Here is a 27504-nt window from a genome sequence, read left to right as displayed (position 1 = left end):
GCCCCATATTGCTCAGGTTGAATAGTCAAGTCAAGTCAAATCAACTTTATATATACAGTAGAGTCTCACTTATCCAACATAAACGGGCCGGCAGAATGTTGGATAAGCAAAAATGTTGGATAATAAGGAAGGATTAAGGAAAAGCCTATTAAACATCAAATTACGTTATGATTTTACAAATTAAGCTCCAAAACATCATGTTTTACAACAAAATGACAGAAAAAGCAGTTCAATACATGGCAACATTATGTAGTAATTACTGTATTTACAAATTTAGTACCAAAACATCGCAATGTATTGAAAACATTGATTACAAAAACATTGGCTACTAACAAATTGACTACAAATGAAGATAGAATTGCATAAAATGAACAAATTGACTACAAATGAAGATAGAATTGCATAAAATGAACTTACAGTAACAACATTGTCTGAAGTTAAATCCGTAAAAAGTTCAGTCCTTGCTGCCTAGAGAAACAGCTGTGGATTCAGGGAGGAGGCAGTCTGCCTTGAATAATCCAGAACGTTGGATAAGCAAAGGTTGGATAAGCGAGACTCTACTATATCCTGTCCCATCTCCCAAGGGGAGATGGGACAGGGTATAAATACAGGAATACAGATTTCCTTTGGGGAGAAGACTGACACAAAGAAGGTGTTGAGTAAGGATCCCAATAAAGAGGAAGGATGCAGGGGTTTGGCATTCCTCACCATGCCTGGAGAAGAACTTCCTTCTCTCAAACAGCACATTGCCATTGTCGACTCCACCAGAGAGAGAAGTAGCAGCCACCACCTATTATTTAAGTTTTCTTTCTTTTTCCTCATTCCTCCCTTTTCCTCTTTTTCCATCCCTTATATTTCTAAGCCTGCAAACAGGCACTCTGATCTCTGTAAGCCACTTTGGGAGCTTTTTTTTGGAGGAAGTGCAGTTGAAGAGTGCTTTGCATAAATTAATAATAACCAAGTAAATAACTTTTGGGCTATCTTGCTGGCAGCAATAACTTTGGTTCAAAAGATTGAGGTAGCTCAGGGTGCAGAAGAACTAGAGTTTCACACTCCAGAGGACACAAACACATCAACACAGCACCAAGAGTAGACAGAAGAGAAAATTTTGATAGGGCCCTTGGAGTCTCCCTGGGCTCCACTCCAAGCCTCTTTCTATGCTGCCCTGTGTGTTGGATCTAGGGCTCCTGGCTATATAACCCAGTTCTATAAGGACTTTTTATAGAGCAAAGATTTGCTTCATTTTATTTAACACAACTCAGACTTTTTCAAGAGGTCCACCCATGCTATTGCCTGGTGGACCTCATGACTACAAATTCCTTCGCCAGAGGGTTAGAACTGAATTGTCTATAGTGTATGCTTTATTAACAACAATGAGTTGTGTCACCCCCTTCTGCAAATTAATAATTGTGAACCTTTGAGAACTGAGGGGGTAGTTGTGGAGCTGCTATGAAGCTGTGCAAGGTTCACCTGTTGCCCCAAGGCAATATGTAGATTTGCATGTTGCATTTAGGATAAAGTGGAGACACCCAAAATACCTTTTTATTTGTTGCTTTTTCTGTGATCACTCAGACTCATGGTAGTCCATTTGTCTTCTCCTTTATTTCATTTCCTCTGAATGTGAGGACATTGACATGACTTCTGATGCTGCTCATGCAACATGCACACCTACATATTGCTTTTGGGCAGCAGGTGAACCTTGCACAGCTATCCTAAATTAAAAATAAGATAATTTTAGTTTAGTTTTGTAGTTAGCACTTTATCTGTAGAAATATCAGTGTGGTATAGTGGTTTGCGCCACCAATTGACCATTCTTTCAACTTAGGATTGTAAAACAGAGTTAACATGAAAGCAAATTCCAACAACAAACCCTTTGGCTAGTTATGGAAAATATTTTGTATATGTAACTTTGTATTGGCAGAGGAAGCCAGATCAAACCCTGAGATGTCAACTAAACGGCCCATTCCACTGATCCTTCTTCCCCACCTCCATTACAACCATCCATTGTCCCTGTCCCATTGCTGTAGGACTTCTGCTGATACAGGCTAGTCTTGCTTCAGCGACATTGCTATTATGTCCTACTGTTTCTTCACATTATTCCCTTGCCACAAGGGAATGTGATTGTATCCCTGTCCAACAGGGATAAGTTGAAAATAAGAAGAAAAAACCTCCTACTTTTGGACATTGCAATCCTGCTGATGATCTGTGAAATTTGCAAAAACATACTATAAATGAGTGAATAATATCAGAGGCCATTCAACCATTTACCATATAATTTAGTCTAATGTGAGATAAATAAGATGGACAGAGTGTAGTGGAATTGGAAGAGAGGGAATTCCTCTCTTCAGATCTAGGTTTTGTTGAATGTTCCCTCTTATATTTTAAGACTTTTTTTTAAAAAAAAGATTCATCAGATAAGGACACCACTGCAAGTCTGCACTTCGTTGTAATATCTGTAACTGGTTTTGATGTCTTATTCAGTTTTGTACCAGTATGATTTTGAGAAAGAGTGTACATTATTTCCATGAAAACAAATATGAGGATGAGGAAGCATTTTCCCCTGTGTGCAATTCCTACTAAAGAATTTACATTCTTCTAATTTATTGGTTTACTGCACCACTTAGTGCACTCTGGAGATGTGCAGAATGTCCTCGCTGTGAAGAATATGCAGAAGAAATTTACCCTTTTTGCACCGAGTCACTCACTGTCTCCTTGAAGTCATCACACTCTATCCTTTCTCAGTCCTCCCCCCACCCCATCTAGTTGCCTTGAATTTTGGCAGAGAGAATCTCAGTAGTAAGGATGAAATTCTCTATCAAACAAAGCAATAGCAATCTAGACATCCATTACTAAAGAGCTCTGGGGCTGGAAAAATCAAAGGGTGCAATTCATATCACTTGATATAGTATAGCCTGACCTTAGAAATAATCCTCTTCTCAAAACCAATATAATGACACATAATGGTAAGATCTATGTATTTTGTGTTCTGTTCATTTATGAATGAAATCCACCACAACCTTTTGTATTACATTAATTTGATTCATTCTCCCATTTACTTTAACAGCACATCTTGCCTTAATTCTGTTACCTATGGCTCTGAAACACTTGTTTCTGTTTTGTTTCTTGATTTTTCCACTGTTGCAACTTTTGCTGCAGAGTTAGTATCTTTATGTTGACCACATGGCCATATGTCAAGAGGAGCAGACCTATTGTCTCAGTTCTACCCACAAGTAGTAGTTAACAACTGCTTTTTGCTCCTGTACTGCAAAAATTGCAGTGGCATCTTCATCTTAGTTTGAAAAGATACAGAATCCTCATTCTTTTAAGGCCAGTCAACCTAAACATTAACGGCTTGTACAACAAGAATTATAGATCGGCTCTAAAGTGTATAGAAAAAGATTAGCACTTTCTCCCACTATAGTAGTACATGTTCTGGTAATTAAATATTACACACAACTGGGAAAACCTCCGAAAATGATGTCTTCACAAAATAGACATAAACAAAAAGGAAAAACTAGTATTCAAGTGAAGTAATTACACATAGGCATATGGAATTCTAGAATCTCATCCCAGCAGTAAATGACATTACATTTGTGAATTCTAAAAGCCACATGCTGTAACGCACATTGCACTGCAGCTTTGAAATATCATCACATTAATTTATAATATGAAAAGATATGAAATGGTATGAATTTAAACATTTATATAGGCCATAATTTTAATACTCCAGACAGCCTACTGGATGTGTAAGAGAGCAAATGACTTTAAACAGAATTGATGCTGGCTGAAATGAGTATTTGTCATTTCAGTGGGGAGAACTGAAGAGGGATTAGTATTTTTCACTAATGAAGTATTAACATTTAATTTTGCTTTGGATTAGGAAAAGTGCAATGACCCCCTACCTGAGCAGCAGTCTCCTGGGTGGAGGTGGGTGCTATTCAATAACAGGTCCATATGTGTGTCTAAATGGATGTTGATAAGTTAAAAAGTGCTCAGACTTTGGTTGCCAGAGTGAAAACTGGAGTGAGGTCCTATACCTTTTCAAAAAGAAAGTTCAATTGTTGTTACTTGTCATGTAACCAGATAATAAGCAATACCTCCTAAAATTCTCTCTTCTACACAACCATAAATGATACATGAGTGCTTCCTGATTTTCTCTCTGGTGGTTTGGTTGCTGACCTGAAGGTTGCTGGTTCGAATCTGTGAGACGGGGTGAGCTCCTGTCTGTCAGCTCTAGCTTGCAGGGACACGAGAGAAGCCTTCCAGCTAACACATCCCGATGTCCCCTGGGCAACGTCTCTGTAGATGGCCAATTCTCTCACACCAGAAGCGACTTGCAGCATGTTTATTTATTTATTTATTTGCAGTATTTATATTCCGCCCTTCTCACCCTGAAGGGGACTCAGGGCGGATCACATTATGTACATATAGGGCAAACATTCAATGCCCATAAACACATCGAACCAAGACAGAGACAACAGACAGACAGACGCAGAGGCAATTTAACCTTTTCCTGAGGGGATGTTCGATTCTGGCCACAGGGGGGAGCAGCTGCTTCATCATCCACTCTGATGGCACTTCCTCACTTCCTCATTCCAACGTTGTAAATTAGTTAAACTTGCCTCCCCACTTTTTATAAGTGGTACCTTATTTCCTACTTGATAGATGCAACTATCTTTCGGGTTGCTAGGTCAGCAACAAGCAGGGGCTATATTTTTTATTTTTTATTGACAGGTGCTCACCCCGCCACAGGCTGGCCTCGAACTCAGTTCTCTAGTAACTTCTGACACATAAAAAAAGTTTACAAAAATATTACAAATATTTCATAACATTACCTTCAGGTTATGTATATAAGGTGTGTATGATACACTAACTTCATGTTTAGACCTTGGTACATCTCCAAGATATTTCATTACTTACATATATGCAAATATAAATATTCCAAAATCTGGAAAAATCCAAAATACTTCTGGTCCAAGCATTTCAGATAAAGGATACTCAAGCCCTAGATGCTATCAATGTAGTACTCTATTGTTTGCACGGAGGACACCCTTTTTTTGTCTCCAAACAGCAGCCATTGGAAATTCTGTAGATCAAATCATGTGTGTATCCCATAGGTCATTTTAAGGGATTGTTGGAAGACCAGGGAGAAGAAAGCAATGGAGGAAAGCACAGGAAGAGTGTGTCAATTAATAGAGTGGATGACATAATTTTGGCCAATATCCTCAACCTGGACTTAAAGAAGTGGGCATGTTTGGCCTGCAGAAGAAAAGGCTGAGAGGAGACATGATAGCCGTGTATAAATATGTGCAGGGAAGTTATAGGGAGAAGAGAGCAAGTTTGTTTGCTGCTGCCCAGCAGACTAGGATGCGGAACAATGGCTTCAAACTACAGGAAAGGAGATTCCACCTGAACATTAGGAAGAACTTCCTGACTGTGAGAGCTGTTTGGCAGTGGAACTCTCTCCCCCAGAGTGTGGTGGAGGCTCCTTCTTTGGAGGCTTTTAAGCAGAGGCTGGATGGCCATCTGTCGGGGGTGCTTTGAATGAGATTTTCCTACTTCTTGCAGGGGATTGGACTGGATGGCCCATGAGGTCTCTTCCAACTCTACGATTCTGGTTTGTTTTATTTTGGTATATTGTTATCTAAACTGTTCCTATTGCTTTGCCCCCTTCCTTTGCATTTCCTATTAAATAAATGTTTGTCTGCAAATATTACTTTCATTAGTAGTCCATGCCATTTTAAAATTATCTGTAAAAGAGAATTCTACAGACATTATTGCGGGGTTTAGGTGGCTTAACCCTTATAATCCTGTTTTAGGATTTTCTTCGCAAGGTTTATTCAGAGGAGGTTTGCCACTGCTTTCCTCTGAGGATTCAGAGTGTGTGAGTTGTTTTCTGAATTTCTATGACTGAGCTGGGATTCAAACCGTGGTCTCCCAGAGTCCAAATTTAAGGCCACCTTGACTCTCACTGAGAACATAGACTCTTAAAAAGATGAATGCATCCCATTCAGGCCTAAATCTCACTAGAAGCCAAGATAATGAAACAGAGGCAGTTGTATTTTGAACACAATATAAGACAATGCAGCTCACTGGAAAAAGTGACAATGCTTTGCAAAAAAGAAAGCAGAAAAAAAGAGGAAGACATTGTAGTTTTGATCAAGAATGCCATGGTCCTGAGTCTTGAAGACCTGAGCACAACAATTGATGATGGAGTTCTTTGAAAATCTCCATTCATAGGTTTCTCATAAATTCAGGTTAGCTTGACAGCAAATGACAACAATACTCTTATGTTGGAATCAACATGAAGGCATATAACAATAACAGCAATTAAAGCTCAGCAATCTGGATATTGGGCTCATGTACTGAAAATTCCACATGAAAATTTAACTGTGTGGCAATCAACAATGTGCGTAAAAAGGTACAGATTGGCCCTGTGTTGAATACAAATACACCTTGGAGAGGGAAAATAATAAATGATTTAAAGCCCTCCTGCATGCCTTGGTCTTAATAACTCCCTCTGCTCCTTAACTTCCATTGGGAAAAATGTACATATGGATTTACAATGTGGTAAGTGATATCTAGGTTGCCGCACAGCAATTGTTTGAGGAAAAAGATAATCCAGGAGTTTTTAAAATGCTATTTGGAAATTCTTCCCAATCTTTTTGTCACACTTCTTTGACAGGGTACAAGTGCAAAGCTCTCATCCTGGAAGTAGCAGTATTATATCTGGACTGGCCAAATGCCAGAAATGAGTTCTGAAATCTGTGCCCATTTCCTCCACATTGTGGCCGCAGCATCACCATCTGCATGCACTTCATATCATGGAAGGATTCACCAGCCTCATGAAGCTATTCTGAGCACTCACATTGACAGCTCTGCTGCTTAAATTCAACAGTGGAAGAGCCGGCGGGATCCATGATCATCACCTACTCCATAAGGGAATCAGCTTACTTTCCTCAAAAGTGGCAGATGCACTTTTAAAGTTTTTCTATATGTTATTTATGAACATGAGTAGTGATTTGTGTGTTTGATTTGTACATGGGGAGACCAGGGCTCAAATGGGGATGAGAACCATCATTATACTGATGGCACCCCTCCAAACCCCCTTATAACCATCCCCAGCAGCTTTATGTAAATATTGAACAGCATGGAGAATAAGTTGGAACTCTTTAACATCTCACAGCTTAATCACCATGGGGCTGAAAATGAATTCCCCAATGCTACTCTCTGGAACTGGCCCTCTAGATAGGAATGGAACCTTTCCAGAACAATGTCTTCTATTGTCATCCCACAGAGTTATTCCAGTAAGATACTACGATCAACAGTCTAAAAAGCTGCTGAGAGATCAACAGGATAGCACTCTGCTTGCCCCCCCCCCCCAGGTTGTCAATTAGAGCAACTATGGTTGTTTCAGTGTTGCAACCTGGCTTGAAACCAGGTTGAAATGTATTTATAAAGGAAGTAAAACACTGCTCAAAGCAAGCAGATTTTTCTGCCCTTCCATACGACTACTACATAACCCAGGATGAAGTACAATTAGTACATTACTCTGCTAAGTTCCAGGTAGGATGTAGAAATGGTGCTGGATAGAGATTAGCATCCCATGTTCGGGTTGCTGTGAGCTTTCCAGGCTGTATGGTCCGGTTCCAGAAGTATTATCTCCTAACATTTCTCCCACATCTATGGCAGGCTTCCTCAGAGGTTGTGAGGTCTGTTGAACTAGGCAACAAACCTCACAACCTCTGACGATGCCTGTCATAGATGTGGGTGAAACATCAGGAGAGAATGCTTCTGGAACATGGCCATACAGCAACCCAGTGAGTCTGACCATGAAAGCCTTTGATAACACAATCCCGTATTCTTTCTCCATTCCTAATTGGGAGCTGGGAAGAAACATACCACCTTCGCTTGTCCAGTGGAAGGGGACAAATGCCCATTAACTTGTGCTAGTAGTCCAAATGATTACTTTTTATTGAAATTACCATAGTTATTCCCTTTGTTTTCCTTTGCAATGAATTAGGAAGCAAAACAGCTTGTAGTCATGAGGTGAATGAAGTCATTTATCAAAAATATTCACAATAAGTAAGATATGAAAGATTTAAGAGAGTAGAAGAACAATATAGAATTAAAGCTTGTACAAGAGAGAGAAAATAAAACCAGCTGAGCTGTGGCTTGCTGCCATGTTGGTTTGTAAAGAGAACTATAGTATGACTTGTGTTTTTCATAGAAGTAAAATGAATGAGCATACATTTGACCATAGCTAAGCCAATAGGATAATAAAGCAATTAGAACGATGTTTCAATTCAATCCCTTACAATTAAAATAATACACTGAATGGCCACGTTTTTTAAGGAATATATATTCTATTTTAGTTTGTTTCAGTAAGGGACAGAAAGATAATGTCCCTGCACGTCTTCTGCAGTTTCATTTTGCAATTCATGGATGCTTTATTAATCAATGCAAGATGCACTCATTGAACTGGATTAATCCTGCATAAGTAATTTTAGAAATTTCCTGCTGAAGTTATTTTTTCATTTCTGTGAACAAATAATTTATTTGGATTTTCATATATCAGGATCACAGAGATTTACCACAGTCAGATTTTAATTTTGGTTACATCTGAGTTGGCTTATATATTAGGGCACAAAGTTTTGCATGAGAGCCCCTTCTAAAATCTGTAATTGGTGTGGAACACTGACACGCACAGAATAAATCTGACAAGGTTGGGGGAGCTAGGTTCAGTTCCACTGATCAACATCTATGCTGCAGATTAACTGAATCTTTTATGGCATTACAAGCACTCTAGAATTCATTAGAGTAACTTCCTTTCCTCCTAACTACTCTGACCCCTCAGTATTACTGAGGTTTCTTTGGTTGGCATAAATTTCAAAGGTTGGAGGAAAACCAGAAAAACAAAAAAACAAAGCAGCCATTCCATTGCCTTTCTCTCTCTCTCTCTCTCTCTTACACACTTTGATTATGATAATGCTTTAAAATACTTGCACAGTTGCACTTCTGGCATGATAGTCCCACTTACAAGGAAGCATCTTTAAAGGATCTAGTCTACATATTTCTTTACAATGAAAATATGCCATATTTACTACTTCAAATGATTTGGCTTTCCTTTTTTTTTTTTTTTTTACAGACAGATATCTCTTAAGACCAAAGAGCAGGCAATTACATTTGGGAAACTTACCATTTAAAAAAAATCTGTGTGATGAAAAGCACTCCCAATGTTTAATTATTCAAATATTACAAACAGAGATTTATCCAGCAAACATATTAGGACGTAAGGTTTTATTTAAAGTTCCCTCACCCTACAAGCAAGCTTCATTTACACATTCTAATATTGTACAAAATTTACATTACTGGTGACTTGTACGGTTTCCTCAGTCATGCCTTCCGGAAAGTTAGAAAGATTTACATATAATCCTCATAAATTCTTTAATTATCTGCTTTTAAAAAAAACTTTTCAATGGACAAAAACACCCCTCAATCATTTCTCATTAAAGTGGCATTTTCACAGTGGCATGTGACAATGTTCAGTCATAATATCTTATCTCATTTAGTGTTGTAACAGGCTTCCTCTTATATTTTTATATACATACATATTTCTAAACACCCTCCCCCCTTATGATTGCACAAAGTATTATTTTACAAGGAATTCATTTGATCTGAACAATACAAATAAACACAAAACTATCAGAGTTTGTACAAGATAAGAAAAATGGGTTGTGTTTCTTGAACATACATAATTTCAGGAATTCTTGGATAGAGATTTCACTGTGTCCCTCCCCAATTTGCTAGCTTTGCTGAAGTGAAAACAATAAGAGTTAACATTGGAAAACAATGGAGAAAACAATGAAGTACTTTAATTGTTTGAAGTAGTAGAAGTACTGTTTACTAATAAGAATGGAATAGTAATGTGGTTAAAAATACATCCAATATATTAGTCTTTAATTTTATCATTTTCTTAGGAGATTAAGTCTTAAGATGTGATTCGTTTCCAAATATAGAAATTATTTCCTTTTTTCTGACCTATGACCTCCTTTTTTGTGCCTTGTGTATTTTGTGCCTTTGTTTCTCACCTATGCATCATTGTTGCTAATTTTGGACTTACAGTGTTTCCTCACTACTTTACGGTTCACTTTTCGCGGATTCCCTGTTTCGCAGTTTTTAATAAACTCTAAAAGACTATTATAAATAATAAAAAATTACAATTTACAGCCTAAGGAAAGGAGGAAGGAGAAGCCAAAAGGAGAGAAAATGAGCCCAAGTGGCAACAGGAGGAAAAGGAGGCAATTTATCAACACACAATTGGTTGATAAAGACTTAAAATAGTGTATAACTACTAAAATAATGTATAAATATTAAAATAAATATAGCATCCCTACTTCACAGATTTTCACTTATTACGGGTGGTCCTGGAACCTAACCCCAGTGATAAGTGAGGGAACACTGTAATAGTTTTTGGGAAACTGGATTTGATTCTGCACAGCCTTGTATTTTGAATAGATATACAGTAGAGTTTCACTTATCCAACATAAACGGGCCAGCAGAATATTGGATAAGTGAATATGTTGGATAATAAGGAGAGATTAAGAAAAAGCCTATTAAACATCAAAATTGGTTATGATTTTACAAATTAAGCACCAAAACATGTTATACAACAAATTTTACAGAAAAAGTAGTTCATTACACATTAATGCTATGTAGTAATTACTGTATTTACGAATTTAGCGTCAAAATATCACAATGCATTGAAAACATTGACTACAAAAATGCACTGGATAATCCAGAACATTGGATAAGTGAGTGTTGGATAAGTGAGACTCTACTGTATATTCTCATTTCATAGAGCTTATAGGCTAGCATGGAAGATAACTGGAATATTGCTATTGAGTTTGCGGAAATGATTCTAATATATTTAGAATATGTTTCGGAGTGGTTTGAAAACAACATCCATGGCTTGATTTTATGAGATGTTGACATTTGGCAGAGTCTTCCAGTATGTGGTATAACCCTTCCAGGAAGTATAAATAGGAACTTCTGTCTCCATCACTGGCACTCTACCCCATTTATCCTACCATGGAAAATACTTCTGTCAGGTGTTACCCAAGGAGTCTGAACTGACTTTCATAACAGACAGGAGATAGGGGACAAGTGCCTTTCCCAGGACAGCATTAATATAAAAATGGCCATATGATTTCTAGCAAGCAGACCCTGGGCTGCTTTCCCTTTCTAAGTACAAAATCACATTTTAACACCAGCATTGCCAGTCTCAGCTTACAATGTTTCAGTTTAAGTCAGTGTGTAGAAATAAAGAAGGGATGCTACAGTGTGTGAAGTCTAAATCTGATTAGTTGAGCCTGAGGGCCACTGGTTAATTCTAAGTAAATATATTGTGTATAAAATCTGGTACATGCCTAATTAATCTGATAATGGAGACAGCAATTTGGAGCAATGGGAAAGCCCTCCAACTACCTATGAAGCATCATTCCAACAGTGAATTCAGCTAAGGACTATAGTCAACAGGCAATTAATGTGAGTAAAAGGGGAGGTTCTCCATATCGGTGTCAGATAAATTCCAAGACATCCTGTGTACCTAAAACCATGGATAATCATGGACTCTTTACTTTTGGACTATATTTGAGCCACCATAGAATTGTGCTGGAGGACCTAGACAGGCCCACAAATACCTCCGGGAGTGAAACCATAGATATTGAATCTGTGGATAAGAGAGTCCTACTGTATTTGAATGCTCCAAAGAATACTGCTGTTTGCAGGAAGAGAAAATATGTCTAAGCAGGAAAGAAAGTGTTAATTACTTGCCTGTGGTGACATGGACTTTTTGTAAAATATTGTTTTATTTATTTATGTATTTTGTTTTTTATATATTGTATACTTATACTTACAATTACTTAAGATTACTGCAGATGCGGACTACAGGCAGGAAATCAGAAGAGGTTTACTTCTTCAGAGGAGAGCAATAACCAATCTCGATAAAACAGTGAAGAGTAGAGACATCACAGTGGCAACAAAGGCCCGCATAGTTAAAGCAATAGTATTCCCCATAGTAACCTATGGATGTGAGAGCTGTACCATAAGGAAGGCTGGGTGAAGGAAGATAGATGCTTTTGAACTTTGGTGTTGGAGGAAAATTATGAGAGTGCCTTGGACCACAAGAAGATCCAACCAGTCCATTCTCCAGGAAATAATGCCCAGCTACTCACTGGAGGGAAGGATATTAGAGGCAAAGATGAAGTACTTTGGACACATAATGAGAAGACAGGAAAACTTGGAGAAGATAATGATGTTGGGAAAAATGGAAGGAAAAAGGAAGAGGGGTTGACCCAGGGCAAAATGGATGGATGATATCCTTGAAGTGACTGGTTTGACCTTGAAGGAGCTTGGGGTGGCGACAGCCAACAGGGAGCTCTGGTGTGGACTGGTCCATGTGGTCACGAAGAGTCAGAAGTGACTGAATGAATAAACAACATACTTATGGTAATCAGATAAGGAGCTCATGGAAAGGGTTAGATGAATAAATAATATTGTGAGTGAAGTGATAGGGGAATATCTGAAAGGATGTGAATAAGGATGATGGCTGATCATTAGTCTGGAAATTAACTGATAAAAGGTAAAGGTTTTCCCTGACGTTAAATCCAGTCATGTCTGACTCTGGGGGTTGGTGCTCATCTCCATTTCTAAGCCAAAGAGCCGGCGTTGTCCGTAGACACCTCCAAGGTCATGTGGCCGGCATGACTGCATGCAGCGCCGTTACCTTGCCACCGGAGCAGTACCTATTGGTCTACTCACATTGGCATGTTTTCGAACTGCTAGGTTGGCAGGAGCTGGAGCTAACAGCGGGCGCTCACGCCGCTCCTGGGGTTTGAACCTGGGACATTTAGGTCTCCAACTCAGTGCTTTAACGCACTTCGCCACCGGGGCTCCTTAAATTAACTGATAGTTTGATGTAAACAAAGGATAAATCCATGAGGTTAGAAATGAATAAGTGGGGTTAATAGTCTGTGTTCATAGTTTTTGAAGGGACGAGTGTAGCCAGAGTGAAATTATTAATCTATTTTGTTTTGCTCAACTTCTGCTAATACTGTTTTTTGGCTCCTGGGATCGCGGTGTCTGTGTGTGTCAGTTTGCGCAGTGGTGGCCGTAGCAATGTGACAGAAGGAAGAAGTGACAGAATTGGGGGCAAGAGAATGTCCACACGCTTGGTGGTATCAGCAAGACTATAAAAGAATTTACATAAGGCATCAGTGTTAATTTAAGCAGAACCTTATATCTGGTGAGAAAAGTGATGGTATAAGAGGCAGGAGTCTTAAACACACACAGACACACCCATGTGAAAAACAGGAAAGAATACAGACAAAACACATTTTTGAAGCCTTTTTAAAATCCCGATAATGTTTCTTTTGGAATGATCAATGAAGATGTTCCTATATCTATTTGTTTACACATTTCAGTGCTACTCAAAAGGATGGTCCTAGATTGGTACTGGGGCAAGTTTCCAGGAAATAAACTATTGCAACCAATGGGAACAAATTTGGTGCTGGTCCCTGACGCATTAGGGGGAAAAGCCATTTCTCCCACACCACAGAGTATTGATATACACTATCAGATCTGGCCCTGATTTCCTTTTCTCTGTTATCTATGGGAATGGGTGCTTTATGTCTGATTTATGTTATGGATGACTACTGGAGACAATGTTGATAGTTTTTCCCATTTTGATTGTTGCTTGATTCTTATATAGTGATAAAACCAAAAAAGTTCATTTATAGTTCAAATGTTCCTTACAGTTCAGAACTTTGTAGCTCCATTTGCAAAAAATAATAAATAAATAAATAGAATTGTAATTATTTTTAATTAAACTGGATTTCTACTGTACTAAGCATGATCATCAAGACAAACCAAGTGATACACTTTATGTTCTTAAAGAGAAAAAGTGACTTTCAAATGCAGTGGGTAGTAATATTGCATTTCTTCAATGATTCACAATGGTTTCTCTTTAAAAATGAGAAACCTCCACATTTTCTCCCATGGCTCCACCATTTTTTAGACATTAACTTATCTATCCCTTCAATCTTTTATAACACCTAAAGAGGACTGAGTATACTAAATGGCCACAGCATGTAGGTGAGGAATAGAAAAAGAGATTGTGGGAATGGAATGGGGTACCTGGAAGAGGGTATGGCCGATTGGAAAGAAGTATTCCATTCAGCAATATTTTTGTAGGTGCCATCTAATACATAAAATGTGGATGTGTGGGAATGGACTAGTGGCGATGCCATAATAAACTCTTCTCCGAATGCAATTATGTGTTTTTATAGGCAGAACTCGAAGTTTGAGTAGTCTCCATTTTTAATCAAAATTTGAACTCATGTTCAAACCTGCTATTCCTTCTGTCTGACTGAAGGGGAAATACTCAGAAAGTGGTGAGAACTTCAAAGTGTCTTAGAAGCTCAGCACAACTTTGGGAATGAGGAGTCAGACTGGTAACAGAACACATACTTTGCATATAAAAAATCCCTAGATTCAATCTTTGGAGTCTAACAACTGTTTGGGACACATCATACTGAGTCAGGTGGCTCTAACCATTTGAATTAGTCCAAAAGATTATGATGTTATATATTTCTTTTAATTACTTGTACATGGGAACTTGAGGGCAGATTGCACAAACAGCCAATTTGTTCAAGACAGAAACAACATTTTATCATTACCTCTTAGGACCTTCTTTCTGAAGCTCTATTACTTGCAGAGCATGTGAAGCAGCCCAAGTTCAGGAGACAATTCTGCAATTCAATGCTTTTCAGCATCTTGGTTCTGAATTACTTGTGAACAGCATCATAATGACCAATACTGATTCCATACAAGTAAAATACAATGCACAATAATACTCAAGTTCATCCAGGCAGTATTTGGATGGTTAGCATTTTCTTTCCTTTACATTTAGAATCAATATATGGGTCTATAGCAAGAAGAAGTTAAGATTAACCTAACGTGGCTGTCTGTCCAAGTGGGCAATGTTCCATGTATTATTAGCTGTCTGTCAAGATATCAGTCTACCAAAGGCAGGCACTATACTTAGTCCTCTTTTAAAATCATAAATGTGGTTGTAGCTGTAGGGTCTTGTATGCAGTACCAAGAATTCTGTTCTGTGAAATATTTATGTTACCATTTTCCTTTCCAGAATGTAACAGTGCTTTCCCACATTTCAGTACTTCCAAAATGTTATTTATTGTATGGAACACATGCAGGTAGTATGACAGTAGAGCAAGCAGGGCCTGCAAGTGGCTCTGCTACATCTCCTTCGAGCTCTGTCCAGGTTCCTTTTTCAGGACTGTAACAAATTGTGGAAGATTTGTAGGCCCCCTGCAATAAAACAAAGTCTTGTTGAGCTAAGCTGATAAATGACATCTGAGCAAAATTTGTGTAGAAAGATTACTTTATTCTTCAGGTTTTTAGATTTTACAGTCAGCCTTCTTCATGCAATGAGGTTAGGGGCTCAAGACCCCTGTGAAAGTGAACACTGAATAACAACAACAACAACAACAACAACAACAACAACAACAACAACAACTTTATTCTTGTATCCCGCCACCATCTCCCCAAAGGAGCACAGGGCGGCTTACACATGGCACAAAGTGCCTAAAAACAGAACATAAAATAAAACACAATTTAAATTACAATTGAATAAAACAACAACTTAAACTCAATTAAAATAGTGCTCAGCAACCAATGGCGGTAAGCTAGTGAAAACGTGGCCAGCTGTAAACAATCGGACAGGGAATGGGATAAGTGGAAAGCTATAGCCATGGGATGAGGGCACGGGGTAAAGTGCAAGGCTGCATAACAATTGCATTATGAAATTGTGCATTTTTTTTACCTGAGAGAAAACCTCTCTAGAAATGCATAGGTTTTCCAACATGGTCTCCCAGCATTTCTACTAGAAGCTGACCTAGAGATTTCTAGAGAGTTGTTCTTTCTAGAAATCTCTAGGCTGTCCAGCATAACTGGAGGAAGTTGACCACAGCTTCACACTGGAGGACCTAGAGATTCCTAGAGATAACATTTTAATCAAATCCATCAATAATCAAATCCACAAAAGTCAAAACCGCAAATGTTGAGGGACAACTGTATGTATTTTGTCAACAAATACACATCTAAGCTGTCTGTGTTCAGATACCTCCTCCTACTTAAAAACAGTTCCAAAATCAGAGTGTCAGAGGGATTGAGAGCTCAGGGTGCTAACTTCATCTCTTCATGTGAGGTCTATAGGGGGTATATCTACACTGTAGAATTAATGCAATTTGACACTTTAACTGCCATGGTTCAATGCTACAGAATTGTGGGAGTTTTCTTTTTTACAAGGTCTTTAGCCTTCTCTGCCAAAGACTATTTTGTACCTCTCTAAAATAAAACTCTCACGATTTCATAGTATTACTGGCCTGGTTTTTTGTGCTTAGTCTTAAATCCAAAAACTCTTCTGGTTCCAAGCATTTCAGATAAGGGATACTCAACCCGTAATATTGCCCATCTTGAAAATTCTGACAATAATTTATTCAAATAAGTATATTTCTACAAGATATTAAATTAGAAGACAATGGGTTTGCAACTATTTAGGCAAGTTCTTACCATACTCCAACTGTAGCCTCCAACAAGGTAAATGCTGTCATCAAGGACTGCACATCCAGGACCACTGCGACCCTCTAAAATAGGAGTCTGCAAAATATTCCATTGGTCTCCTTTTGGGTCATAGCATTCCACAAGCATGACATCAAGGTGTGAAAACCCTGTATTACATGTTAATAAAATAATGTGAATCTCTTTAGGTTGAGAGAATGGCCATGATAAAAAGACACTGTATTCATGACAATTTCATTTTTCCAAAAAAGTCCTATCCTAACAAGCAGATTTTTGTCTTTCTAAATTAGATCAAACCAATCAGTGATTGTGGCTTATTTTACTCAAACAACTTTGCTTTACTGTAACGATAAAAATGTAACACTGATTTTAACAGCTATCAGATAATATCTATTAGTATTGATATTTCATGCTCACTGTGTGTCTATGTAACAAAGTTAATAACAATTTTAATCTAGTAGGCTTGAGGGCATAGTCCACTTGGAGGTAATGCTGTAAATCACAACTAAAACTGGAGAAGTGAATACCTATCACATAGCTTCCATTTATTTCATTAAGACAGCGGAATCACAGAATCATAAAATTATAGAGATCCAGGAGCCCCATGGGGCACCAAGTCCAACCCCACTGCTCAATACAGGATATCGAGATAAAGCATCTCCAGGAGATAGTTATCTGCCTACTTTTTTGAAGACGTCCAGAAAAGGCAACCTCAGCGCCTCTCTAGGCAATTGTTTCCATTGCCAAACAACTATTGTTAAAATGTTCAAATTTTTAATCAAAATTTACCCTCATGTAACCTAAAACCATTGGACTTGAGTCTATTATCTGGGGGCAACAGAGAACTTGGTAGACATTATAACTTTATTATTATTTGGTGTATCTATCTATCTATCTATCTATCTATCTATCTATCTATCTATAAAGATATATATAGGTCAAGATGAATAGATATCTTTTGTCTTCATTTGTATGATCTTGTCCCAGTAGCAGAAAACTGAAACCTGGTTCAACCAAAGTTGCCCACACCTTTTTTTCAGATAGCTGAAGTACAAATGACAAATAGCATTTGTTTTTTGCCAAAGAAGAGCAAAAAGAAAAACCGAATCCATCTAATCAGTTTCATTTGTGTATAAGATGTACTGGTGGTGGTAGGGAAGAAGCTGAACTGAATTAAACTAGGAAGCCAATATCAAGTATGTATCAGCTAACTGTTCTTTTAATTATACACGTAACTAATAGTTTTAAAGAAGTTTAATACATTTATTAATCATCTTTTAAAACTGCTTTCTTTCCAGATCACCATGCAGCACAAAACAGAGTGCTTACAGTATAGGTTATTCCAAGAAAACTATTTGTAATGGCAGCTGTTATTATGATTGATTGAGGCCTCATCTACACTGCCATATAAAATCTAGATTATCTGCTTATATAATCATATAATCCATATAATCCACTTCAAAGCAGATAACTTAGATTATTTGGTTTGATAATCTGAATTATATGACAGTGTAGAAGGGGCCTGAGACCACAGTGCCATATAATTCAGTTCAAAGCAGATAATCTCAATGTTATATGGCAGTGTAGAAAGTGCCTATGGGGGGTAGTTTTAATGGCTAATGGGGATTTCAATGGTACAGTGATATACATGCCTGTTGTAGGTTTCTGACTAATATTTTTCTTCTGATAACTAAGTATTGTTTTTCTGTGGAGCCCAAGTAGAGTTTTTTTTTTCAGCTGCTCATCTTGGGAAATGATTTACGGAGGCAAATAGCGCTAGCAATTCAGGTCAAAAATAATCTTTTTGTTACAGTGATGACAAATTGTCTATGGTTTTGAATAATGGAAGTTCCTGTTTTTATTATCCAAGGCATTCATTATTCATTTATTTAATGGAAGTTATATTTCCTTTTCTTTTTTAAAAGCTGGTCCAAATCTCATGTTATATTATGTGATGGGTTTTTAACTTAGTTAACTATAACTAATAGAACACAAATAGTTTCTATCAAAACATAGGATACTATATTATTTTGCTAATAAAAATAGTGACCTTTCAAATGATTTCCTCCAATTGCGTACAGCCGATCATTCATTACAGCCAATGCATGGATAGCTCTTTTTGTGTTCATGTCTTGTTTTCTAGCCCAGACATCCATTACAGGATCATAGCAATACAGCCAGGGAACATATTCACCATTGTGGACACCTCCTACAAAACAAATATAGCTGAATTAGTTAAAATGAGGACACAACCTTTAAAATGCACAATTTTTTACACATAATTTTCTTTTGAAATCAAGTGTGTAGGAAATATACTGACCTGAAATATAAATCTTGCCATTATGTACAGCTCCAGCATGTGCTGCCAAGGGTTGTGGTAGGGAAGATACATAACGCCATTCATTTGATTCTAAATTATAGCACTCCACACTTGATAAATAGCCAGTTTCATTTCTCCCACCAATCACATACAAATTTTTGTCAAGCCGACAGGCATAAAAACTAGCCCTCCTAAGGAAAACAAACAAACAAACAGAGCAGTTAGTTTACAAAGATTAGAATTAAGTCTTACAGAATGTATCAGTTGCTGTTCAAACAATCTCCTCCCTGCCAAACTTCTTGTACCCCTATCTTCTTACTTTGGTTATTATCTCAGTTTTAAAAATTGCTCCTTTGTAATGATTATAGAGCCATCTATCCAAAGTCCTTAATTAAGAAGAGGAGTTTAAAATATTTTAAAGCATAAGGTGACATAAATGTTTGGTGCAACCACAATTGGAGTATTGTGTACAATTCTGATGCCACATCTAAAAAAACATACGGCACAGTAGGAAAAAGTGCAGAGAAGCAAAGCCACACTGATCAGGGGAAAACAGCAACTCCCCTGTGAAGAAAGGTAGAACATGTCGAACCGTTTAGCTGAGAGAAAAGATAACTAAAGGAGAACCTAACATGGATTTATGTAATGATATATAGTGTAGAGAACTTAGTGCTGCATCTGATGAAGAGAACTGAAGGTGGACCACTAATCCAGGGCAGCATTCCAGAGTGGTGAATGCTGGATTGGTTCTGGGATGATTTAGATTGCCATCCCTCTTCTGGCTGCCTTCCAGCAGCATAAAGCCTGGTTCAGTGCTCCCAAATGATCGCCCATACTATCCCTCCCGTTCTCTTGGTTATGGCGGCCAGTGGGCCAGACATAGCTTGTGTTTGTCATCCATCACCTGGAGTGATATCAACTGGGGCACCAGAATGACACAGGGACAGGGAGAGGAGAGGAGGAATTGCCTCCTCCTCTTCCTCTAACCCCTTTCTTCAATCACCTCATCCTAGAGGCCAGCACCACTCGAGGTGACTAGCAACTGACATGAATCATGTTACACCAACCAGCCATGATGAGGAGAGTATGGAGGAAGGAATGCTATCCCATGTCCATGGCCTGCCTGAGCCCAGGGAATCTAGGATAACTATGTAAACCATTGTGACTGGTTACGTCTTGAGTTCAGCTAGGTGCTGTGATGGCTTATTGTACACCATATGGATATCTGACTGCTGCCAAGCCAGCTGAGATCAGAGGTGGTGGTGCAAATGTACCATGTGGTGATATTTCAATGACATTTATTTCTTTATTTAGAATATTTGTACCCTACTCTTTAGCCACAAAGTCTCTCACAGCAGTTTGCAAATAGTTAATTTGTTCTCAGACATCTAGATGAGATGTCATAATAAATAAGATAGGATGGAGCTGTGTCTGACTAGATGCCTCCCAGTCAGTGGACAGAGGAATGGTAGTTGAAGATAGTGGGAGGGGCTCATGACAGAAAATTACTGTGAACTAGCATCCTGTGACCTCGCAATGATACCCTTGACACCTTTCTTACAGTATCCCCAGTCTGAGAGTCATGCCTGCCTACAGTGTCTCCAAGGTGTCCAGAGCACATTTTCTGAATCTTATGTCATATCTACTGAGCCCACAATACTGCTCTTGTTAAGGTGCTAGTTCAGGTAATTCAGTCAAACACTAAAATGAGAATTTATATATGGCAGTTTCTACAAGAAATGTCTGCTTCATTCTCTGTAATATAAGTATTCCTGAGATGAGAATGGGCCTATGAGATCTCCTAAAGAACTGGGACATGTGACTAGATTGTGAAGTTGGGAATATTTTTGAGTGCTCCTTGTGTGACATTTCAGAATAATACATTCTTTCTAGGGATACCAAAGAGCATACACAAAGGGAGAATTTGAAATGAACAAGCTGATTTTATTGCCAGGGATGGACTTAAATAGTGAAGCTATTAATGTTTGAAGCATATGGTACTATGGAAGGATATAACAACTCAGTAAGACAAATTTTAAAAAATGGGATAGATAATGTAACAATAATAAATTATCTTGACATTCACTTTCTTTATGGTCCTTCAAGGGTCATTGTTCCCAATTTACTAAGAGAACCACATCATCAGATTTTTTTCTTCAATTATCATTTTTTCTTCTTTCTGCACTACTGCAAATAGAACAACTTTCTTTGTATTAGCAAGCCCTCCCCTACAACATAGGTTTATCTTCTTATCTCCTCCTTGATGTTTTCCGGTGTAAGGAGAATTTATGACTTCAGACAGGAATTATTATTGATAGAAAATACCTTGCCATAGTAGGTACAAGTCGTTTTCACTGCTTACAAAGGCACTTTCATTTCAAATACATGATGATAATGATGATGATAATGATGATGATGATGATGATGATGATGATAATAATAATAATAATAATAATAATAATAATAGGAATACTTTATTTATATACCGCCCTGTGTCCTCAAGGGACTCAGAGCGGTTTCCAATACAACAGAAAACATACATGTTAAAAACCATACAGCAATTAAAACATAATACCACATGAACATAAATATATGAACAAGAACATAAATAATGGGAGGATCCACTATATATTATGAGCAATTCTCACACGACACTAAAATTATCCTTTTGTCTTTTCTGTATGCATGCACGAACACAGATAAGACAGTGAAAAAAGTGGAAGAAACTCCATTTTCAGTTGAAAGATGCATTTTGCTCAATTCTTCCATGATATGGTGTCTGTCTCCTGGACATTTGGGACAAATCCTGTTATCCTTGACCACCCCCCAAGTTATATTATGAGTTTCAGTCCAAAACATTTGGGCAGGATCAGGTTGCAGGAGACTGTTTAGCAAATCACACCTTCTAACAGAATTCTAATTTTTCTCATTTTTGGAGAACCCTGCCAGGATAGCTGCCAAATGGAGATACTGAAAAACAGGGGAGAGTTAGCAGGCTCCATTGAGCGACAGATGCAACATAGTGGTTGGCCCAAATACTGAACAGGAACAGTCCTTTTCAGGCTGGAGGACATATAACAATGTTGTATTCTAGGTCCCATTTATTGCAGATTTAAGGCTTGCAAATGAATGTGCAAATATCTACTTACACACACACACACACACCAGGGATGATCTTGATTTGTTTTCATATGTAGAACTGGCAGAAGCATATGATTTTCAATGCTTGCATGACCTGAGTTTCATATGAAGGCAACTACTAAATAGCTGAAACACATTTCACTGTGCTGCAAGTATTTAAGGTCAAAATGTAAACTATTAAAATTCAGGATTTTTTTATAAGAATGAATTTGATTGTTTAACATTTCGTGCCAGTTTTTTTTGTCTATGTTTTCTAGCAATTCTTGCTATATTTAGGCAGAAGTTCCTAACAAATGCAATGCTTATATGCATTCTTGATTTTATCCACACAGTGTCAGTGTTTGGAGCAAAAATATAACAGTCTGCTTCATTTTTCAGATTAAATGTGTATTTTATGGGCAAACTCCCAATGGTAAAGATTTTAAGTTTCCCTTATCCTTCCTTTCCACTAAATAAATTATACTTGAGCCATAGAGCGCTGGTTAATTAATGTAAAATTTAATTGCTATAAAAAATCCTCCATGCTAAAATATTGCACTAAAATTCAGTTTAGAAAAGATATCATCCCCTCACATACATCTGGTCCCTAGAAATATACTGTCATCTCTACTAAAAGAGATTACATCAAATTACTCTTGTGGATCAGGATATTATTGGTCCAGCTACAAGTCTTGCAGTGGCTTATGAAAAGTCTCTGTAATGAACTTAGCTAAATTTTACAATGCAGTTACAGAAGAAAGGTAAAAAGAAAGTCTCTTCTGATTCCCAGTGGCAATGAATTTATGCCCTGAATACTGAAGTTTGATTACCAGCCTTAGATGGAATAGCTTTGAGAGTTATTACTGATCATGCCAATGCCAAGATCTTTTTAGGGGGACACTGTCAGCTCAAGTGATTTTGAGTCAGTATTATATTATGGTACTTCTTACAAAAAGCAATTACACAAGTTTTTCATTCTTTTCATTTATGATGAACAATAAAACTAACTGGCATCTTAATGTGTGTTCATACTGACCAATTTTCACATCATTTTGGCTTACTACATGTCAGGAAAGGAAATGTTAAATCCTTATTCAACAGATAAAGAGTGGTCTAGCCACAGTTGTTGTCTTGGTGTTCTAGAAATTAAGGATGGACCTGGGCAGACTCTAAGAGAAACTTTTTAGAAATTTCTGGATAGTAGAAGCACAGATACCTAACACTTATGTTGTATTACATGAGAGAGCAGAGCCAGCACCTTAACATTTAATTCTGCTCACCGACTATTGCAGAGAACTCATGTAAAGCTCAGGTCATTAACTTCTAGACAAGCTGCTACTATAGAGACACAGGGAAAAATGCACAGCTGAATAGAACATCCACTCAAAGAACATTCGTAGGCAAGCTGCTTTACAGTTCAGTTAATCCATGCTGGTTCTCTAGGTTGAATGGTGAGGAAGCACCTAGAAAATAACTTGAGAGGTAGCATTGTCCCAAAACTTTGTTCAGCTTAGACCATTGCTTATATACCTTTCATTTTGCTTTCCTCTTCTTTTGGATAAAGTTCAAGAGAAAAGGAATGCACTGAGGTCTGTATTAACATGTCAATAGCCTAACTTAGGTCTCATTCGCCTTTACATATAGAAAGTAACTGCTCAAGGATGAAACATAATCACACTACATTGCAACTAAAGACTGTATAACTGAACCACTATCCTTTGTTTTTCTCCTTTGGTGACACTTCAGATTTTATTGTGAGAACTAAACTAATCTTTACCTGCACATGTTCAGTGATTAGCTCATCACCATATGAACTTATAAATCAATAAATGGTTCCTTTGAATAATAGATGAAGGTGATTGGTCCGTGTTTTTGATGAGGCGAGATGAATCTCTTTGATCAAAGACAAGGCTGAACCATAATCTTTCTCTATTTGTTTGTTCCGCTGTTGATTGCTTATTCTTCTTCTTGATTTAAAAAGATTTTTAGGGACCAGCCTCAAAACTTTCTCAGCCTATAAATACTGTAAATCGATTGATCGATTGATCAGTCAATCAATCAATCACCTCTGTTTTATGGATGTGTACAGGGAAATTAATATTGTACTTGACAGACATTTTATCAGAAAAAATGGTAGGAGAGCATAAAAGCTCTCTATTGAAAATATTAACTGCTAAAATCTGCCTTGGGAGGCAATTGACTTAATAAATTGTAAGTCTCCAAGGAAGCCATGACTAGTCAGTAAACAATTCACATATATTTAAAATGTGTAATCACGTTTTCAGAAATGCTGTCTATCCTCAAAGGCTCTTACTACATTGAAATAATTGATTACTCTATGAGTTATGTAGCCTCAGTTGAGGAGGTTAAGTTTAATTATCTTGCTGTAAAGCCCCAGCAAAAAAAGGATTTTGATAATTAGAACACAACATTCAAACAGATTTTTGGACTTCTCTGTATTTTAAATTATGTTTTAAAGATGAGACAGGCATATAAGAAAATGCTGAGGATGTCCAATCTGTAACTCATGGTATAATCTTCATAGACACTAACTCTGACTGGTTTAAGTTAGAGGCAGTGAGGCTGTGACAAGTAGATTTGTTCAACTGGATAATGATCTGAACATCTTCCATTTTTATGGATGTCCTAGCTAAAGGGTATTCCCAAATGCTTTATATACTATTCATCTGTGCCTTCAGACTAAGATAATGATTTGCATAATAGCAATGCATTTCTAATTATTCAAACTCCCCTCTTGCTACAATTGTGGGGTTCTTTAACCAAGATCATCTCTTTAGATGAAGTTAGAAAAAAACATATGTGAAGCTGAGCATGTACCAGCAGTGATACCCTGTTTCTCCTAAAATAAGACATCCCCAGAAAATAAGACCTAGTAGAGGTTTTATTGAATTGCTAAATATAAGGCCTCCCCTGAAAGTAAGACCTAGCAAAGTCTTTGTTTGGAATTATGCCCGCCGAACAGAACACCAGAGCATGCAGGATTGGTAAATGTATGTACCATAAAGTGTTGGTAGAAATATTGGTAGTAACAAGAAATTCTTGATAGGATTCACAGTTTGTCTGGTTATGCTGGTTTGTGATGACAACTACTGTACAGTATATAATAAATGTTCAATTTTTTGTTCAACAATAAATGTGAATTCTTCTTCATGGAAAAATAAGACATCCCCTGAAAATAAGACCTAGAGCATCTTTGGGAGCAAAAATTAATATAAGACACTGTCTTATTTTCGGGGAAACACGGTAGTAGACTATTAGGGCAATAAATCCATAGCCTGCAACATTTAACTGATGAAACCTGGGATGTGTGTGGCCAAGTTGTATCAGAGTATGGTCAGGATAACAACAGTTATGAATGAGGAAGAACAAACAAGTTAGAAGAGGATATATTAATTTGCCTTTGCCTGAATTAACAAAGTTTTAAGTTATTGCAATTCTGCGGATGTAAGGGTTGGGATAAAATTTCATTTGAAGGAACAGAATTCTTATTTGGAGGGGCAATGTATGTTTTTTCCCTCTGCCCTTGCTACAGAGAAGCAGTTGTAACAATAAAAGTGATTCACTGGTTGGGCCTGGCTGTTACTGTTATGGTCCCAAAGACTCAGAATACATTTCCTATTTTTGCCTGGTGAGGCTCTTCCTTATTCTACTTCAGAAAGTTCTGCAAGACATTTTATAAATCTAGACTTTTTAAAGGAAACATTTTGCTAATTTTGCATTTGTTTGTTTTAAATGTTATATTTTTGAATACTAATCTCTCAATGTCTCCCTCCTTCCCTCCCTCCCTCAGACGCACACACAGAAAGTGGATATAGAAATGTTTTAATTTCCTAAATAAAACAAGGCTGGCAGACGTTCAAGAGCCTTCTTTCACCATGCCAATTTGCTGTGGCTTTCTAAGAAAAATTTAAGAATGAGGCAACTAGAGAAACCGCTGTCCCTGCCTAGGAAAACAACAACATCACTCCCCATGGTATCATTCTCACAAAAATGTTTAGTAAACATCATTTACCTCTCTTGCATAGGTGGAAGCTGTATCCAGCTGTTAAACCTAGGATCATATCGGCTGACAAAGTTTGTACTGTGCTTTCCTGAAAGAAGATTAATTTTGTATTTACCTTTTTTTACAAAAAAAAAAATCACAATTTTATTGCATTGTCTTTTCACTTCTTGATAACTCATGAAAAGCATTTTTCTTTCATAACAGAGTAGAACAAACACCTAACAAAAACATTTGGCAATTATGTATGGCAATAGCAAAAAAGGTTCCTCTATAACAGTTGTTCTCAACCTGTGGGTCCCTAGGTATTTTGGCCTTCAAGTCCCAGAAATCCTAACAGCTGGTAAACTGGCTGGGATTTCTGGGAGTTGTAAGCCAAAACACCTGGGACTATAATAAAGCTTTTTTACAGTCTCTTTTAAGCACCAAACCCAATTAATTTTATTGGTATAAATTTGTAATTACATAAATCCTATAATGGTAGTGATTATGTAGATGCTCTGTCCATCAGTCACATCCAATAGTGACCTACATTCATAACATAGGCCCGGGCTGTGGCGCAGGCGGGAGAGCAAACCAGTGCAATTAACTGCAATGAATCACTCTGACCAGGAGGTCATGAGTTCTAGCCCCGCTCGGAGCCTATGTTTGTTTGTCTTTGTTCTATGTTAAAAGGGATTGAATGTTTGCCTATATGTGTAATGTGATCCGCCCTGAGTTCCCTTCGGGGTGAGAGGGGCGGAATATAAATGCTGTAAATAAATAAATAAATAACATAACATAATTTACTTTTCTTAAAAAACAAGTACATCTTCATATACATTGGTCCCTTCTAGCTGCCCACGACAATTCCTTTCTCCTTTCATTTTGCTCTTTCAGGAAAAGAATATTCCTTTTCAGGAAAGGAATATTTCCCATTCTACAGTTAAGCATTGAACTATAGAACAGTGGTCTTTACATTTTGAACATAAATGATTTTGGACACAAACGAAAATGTGGTTCTGTGTATCAGAGGGAAGGAACAGGATAAAACTTTTTTGTGCTGACTAACAGTATTCAAAGCCGCGTTAGTAGACAAGAATTCCATTCATATAGCACAGGGGTCCCCAAACTAAGGCCCGGGGGCTGGATGCGGCCCATCGAAGCCATTTATCCAGCCCCCACTGCACAAGGGCAGAAGGGGGTTGGGCTAAATGACCCAAGGGGTCTCTTCTTCTCTTAAAACCCATTATTATTATTATTATTATTATTATTATTGACACAACGACGTTGTATGAGACAGCAAACAAGATAGATATGCTGGGTTTCGTTTCACAAAATCACAAGTCGAACACTTCCCAAGTGTCTAGGACTGTGTGATGTATTTTCGGATGATGCGTGC

At 37.6% G+C, this 27504-nt stretch overlaps 1 protein-coding gene across 3 annotated transcripts in view; it reads right to left on the bottom strand.

Annotated features, from left to right (window-relative positions):
* Nucleotides 1-8050: 8050 nt before the first annotated feature.
* Nucleotides 8051-27504, bottom strand: part of klhl14 (kelch like family member 14) — a 76057-nt gene continuing 56603 nt past the window's right edge. For 2 of the 3 annotated variants that reach the window (XM_062980411.1, XM_062980409.1), the window contains exons 5-9: nt 26136-26214; nt 18983-19173; nt 18713-18871; nt 16654-16811; nt 8051-15390 (exon numbers count right to left, since the gene is read on the bottom strand). In XM_062980411.1, the coding sequence (XP_062836481.1) occupies nt 15250-15390; nt 16654-16811; nt 18713-18871; nt 18983-19173; nt 26136-26214 (728 nt within the window). In that variant the 3' untranslated portion in view covers nt 8051-15249. Of the gene's footprint in view, nt 15391-16653; nt 16812-18712; nt 18872-18982; nt 19174-26135; nt 26215-27504 lie in introns of those variants that run through there. The other variant, XM_062980412.1, reaches the window with a different exon arrangement.

Source organism: Anolis carolinensis, chromosome 4 (assembly GCF_035594765.1).
Source record: "Anolis carolinensis isolate JA03-04 chromosome 4, rAnoCar3.1.pri, whole genome shotgun sequence".
NCBI classification, from domain to species: Eukaryota; Metazoa; Chordata; class Lepidosauria; order Squamata; family Dactyloidae; genus Anolis; species Anolis carolinensis.
Note: the sequence above shows the minus strand (reverse complement) of the source record. Positions and strands in the feature narration are given on the sequence as shown.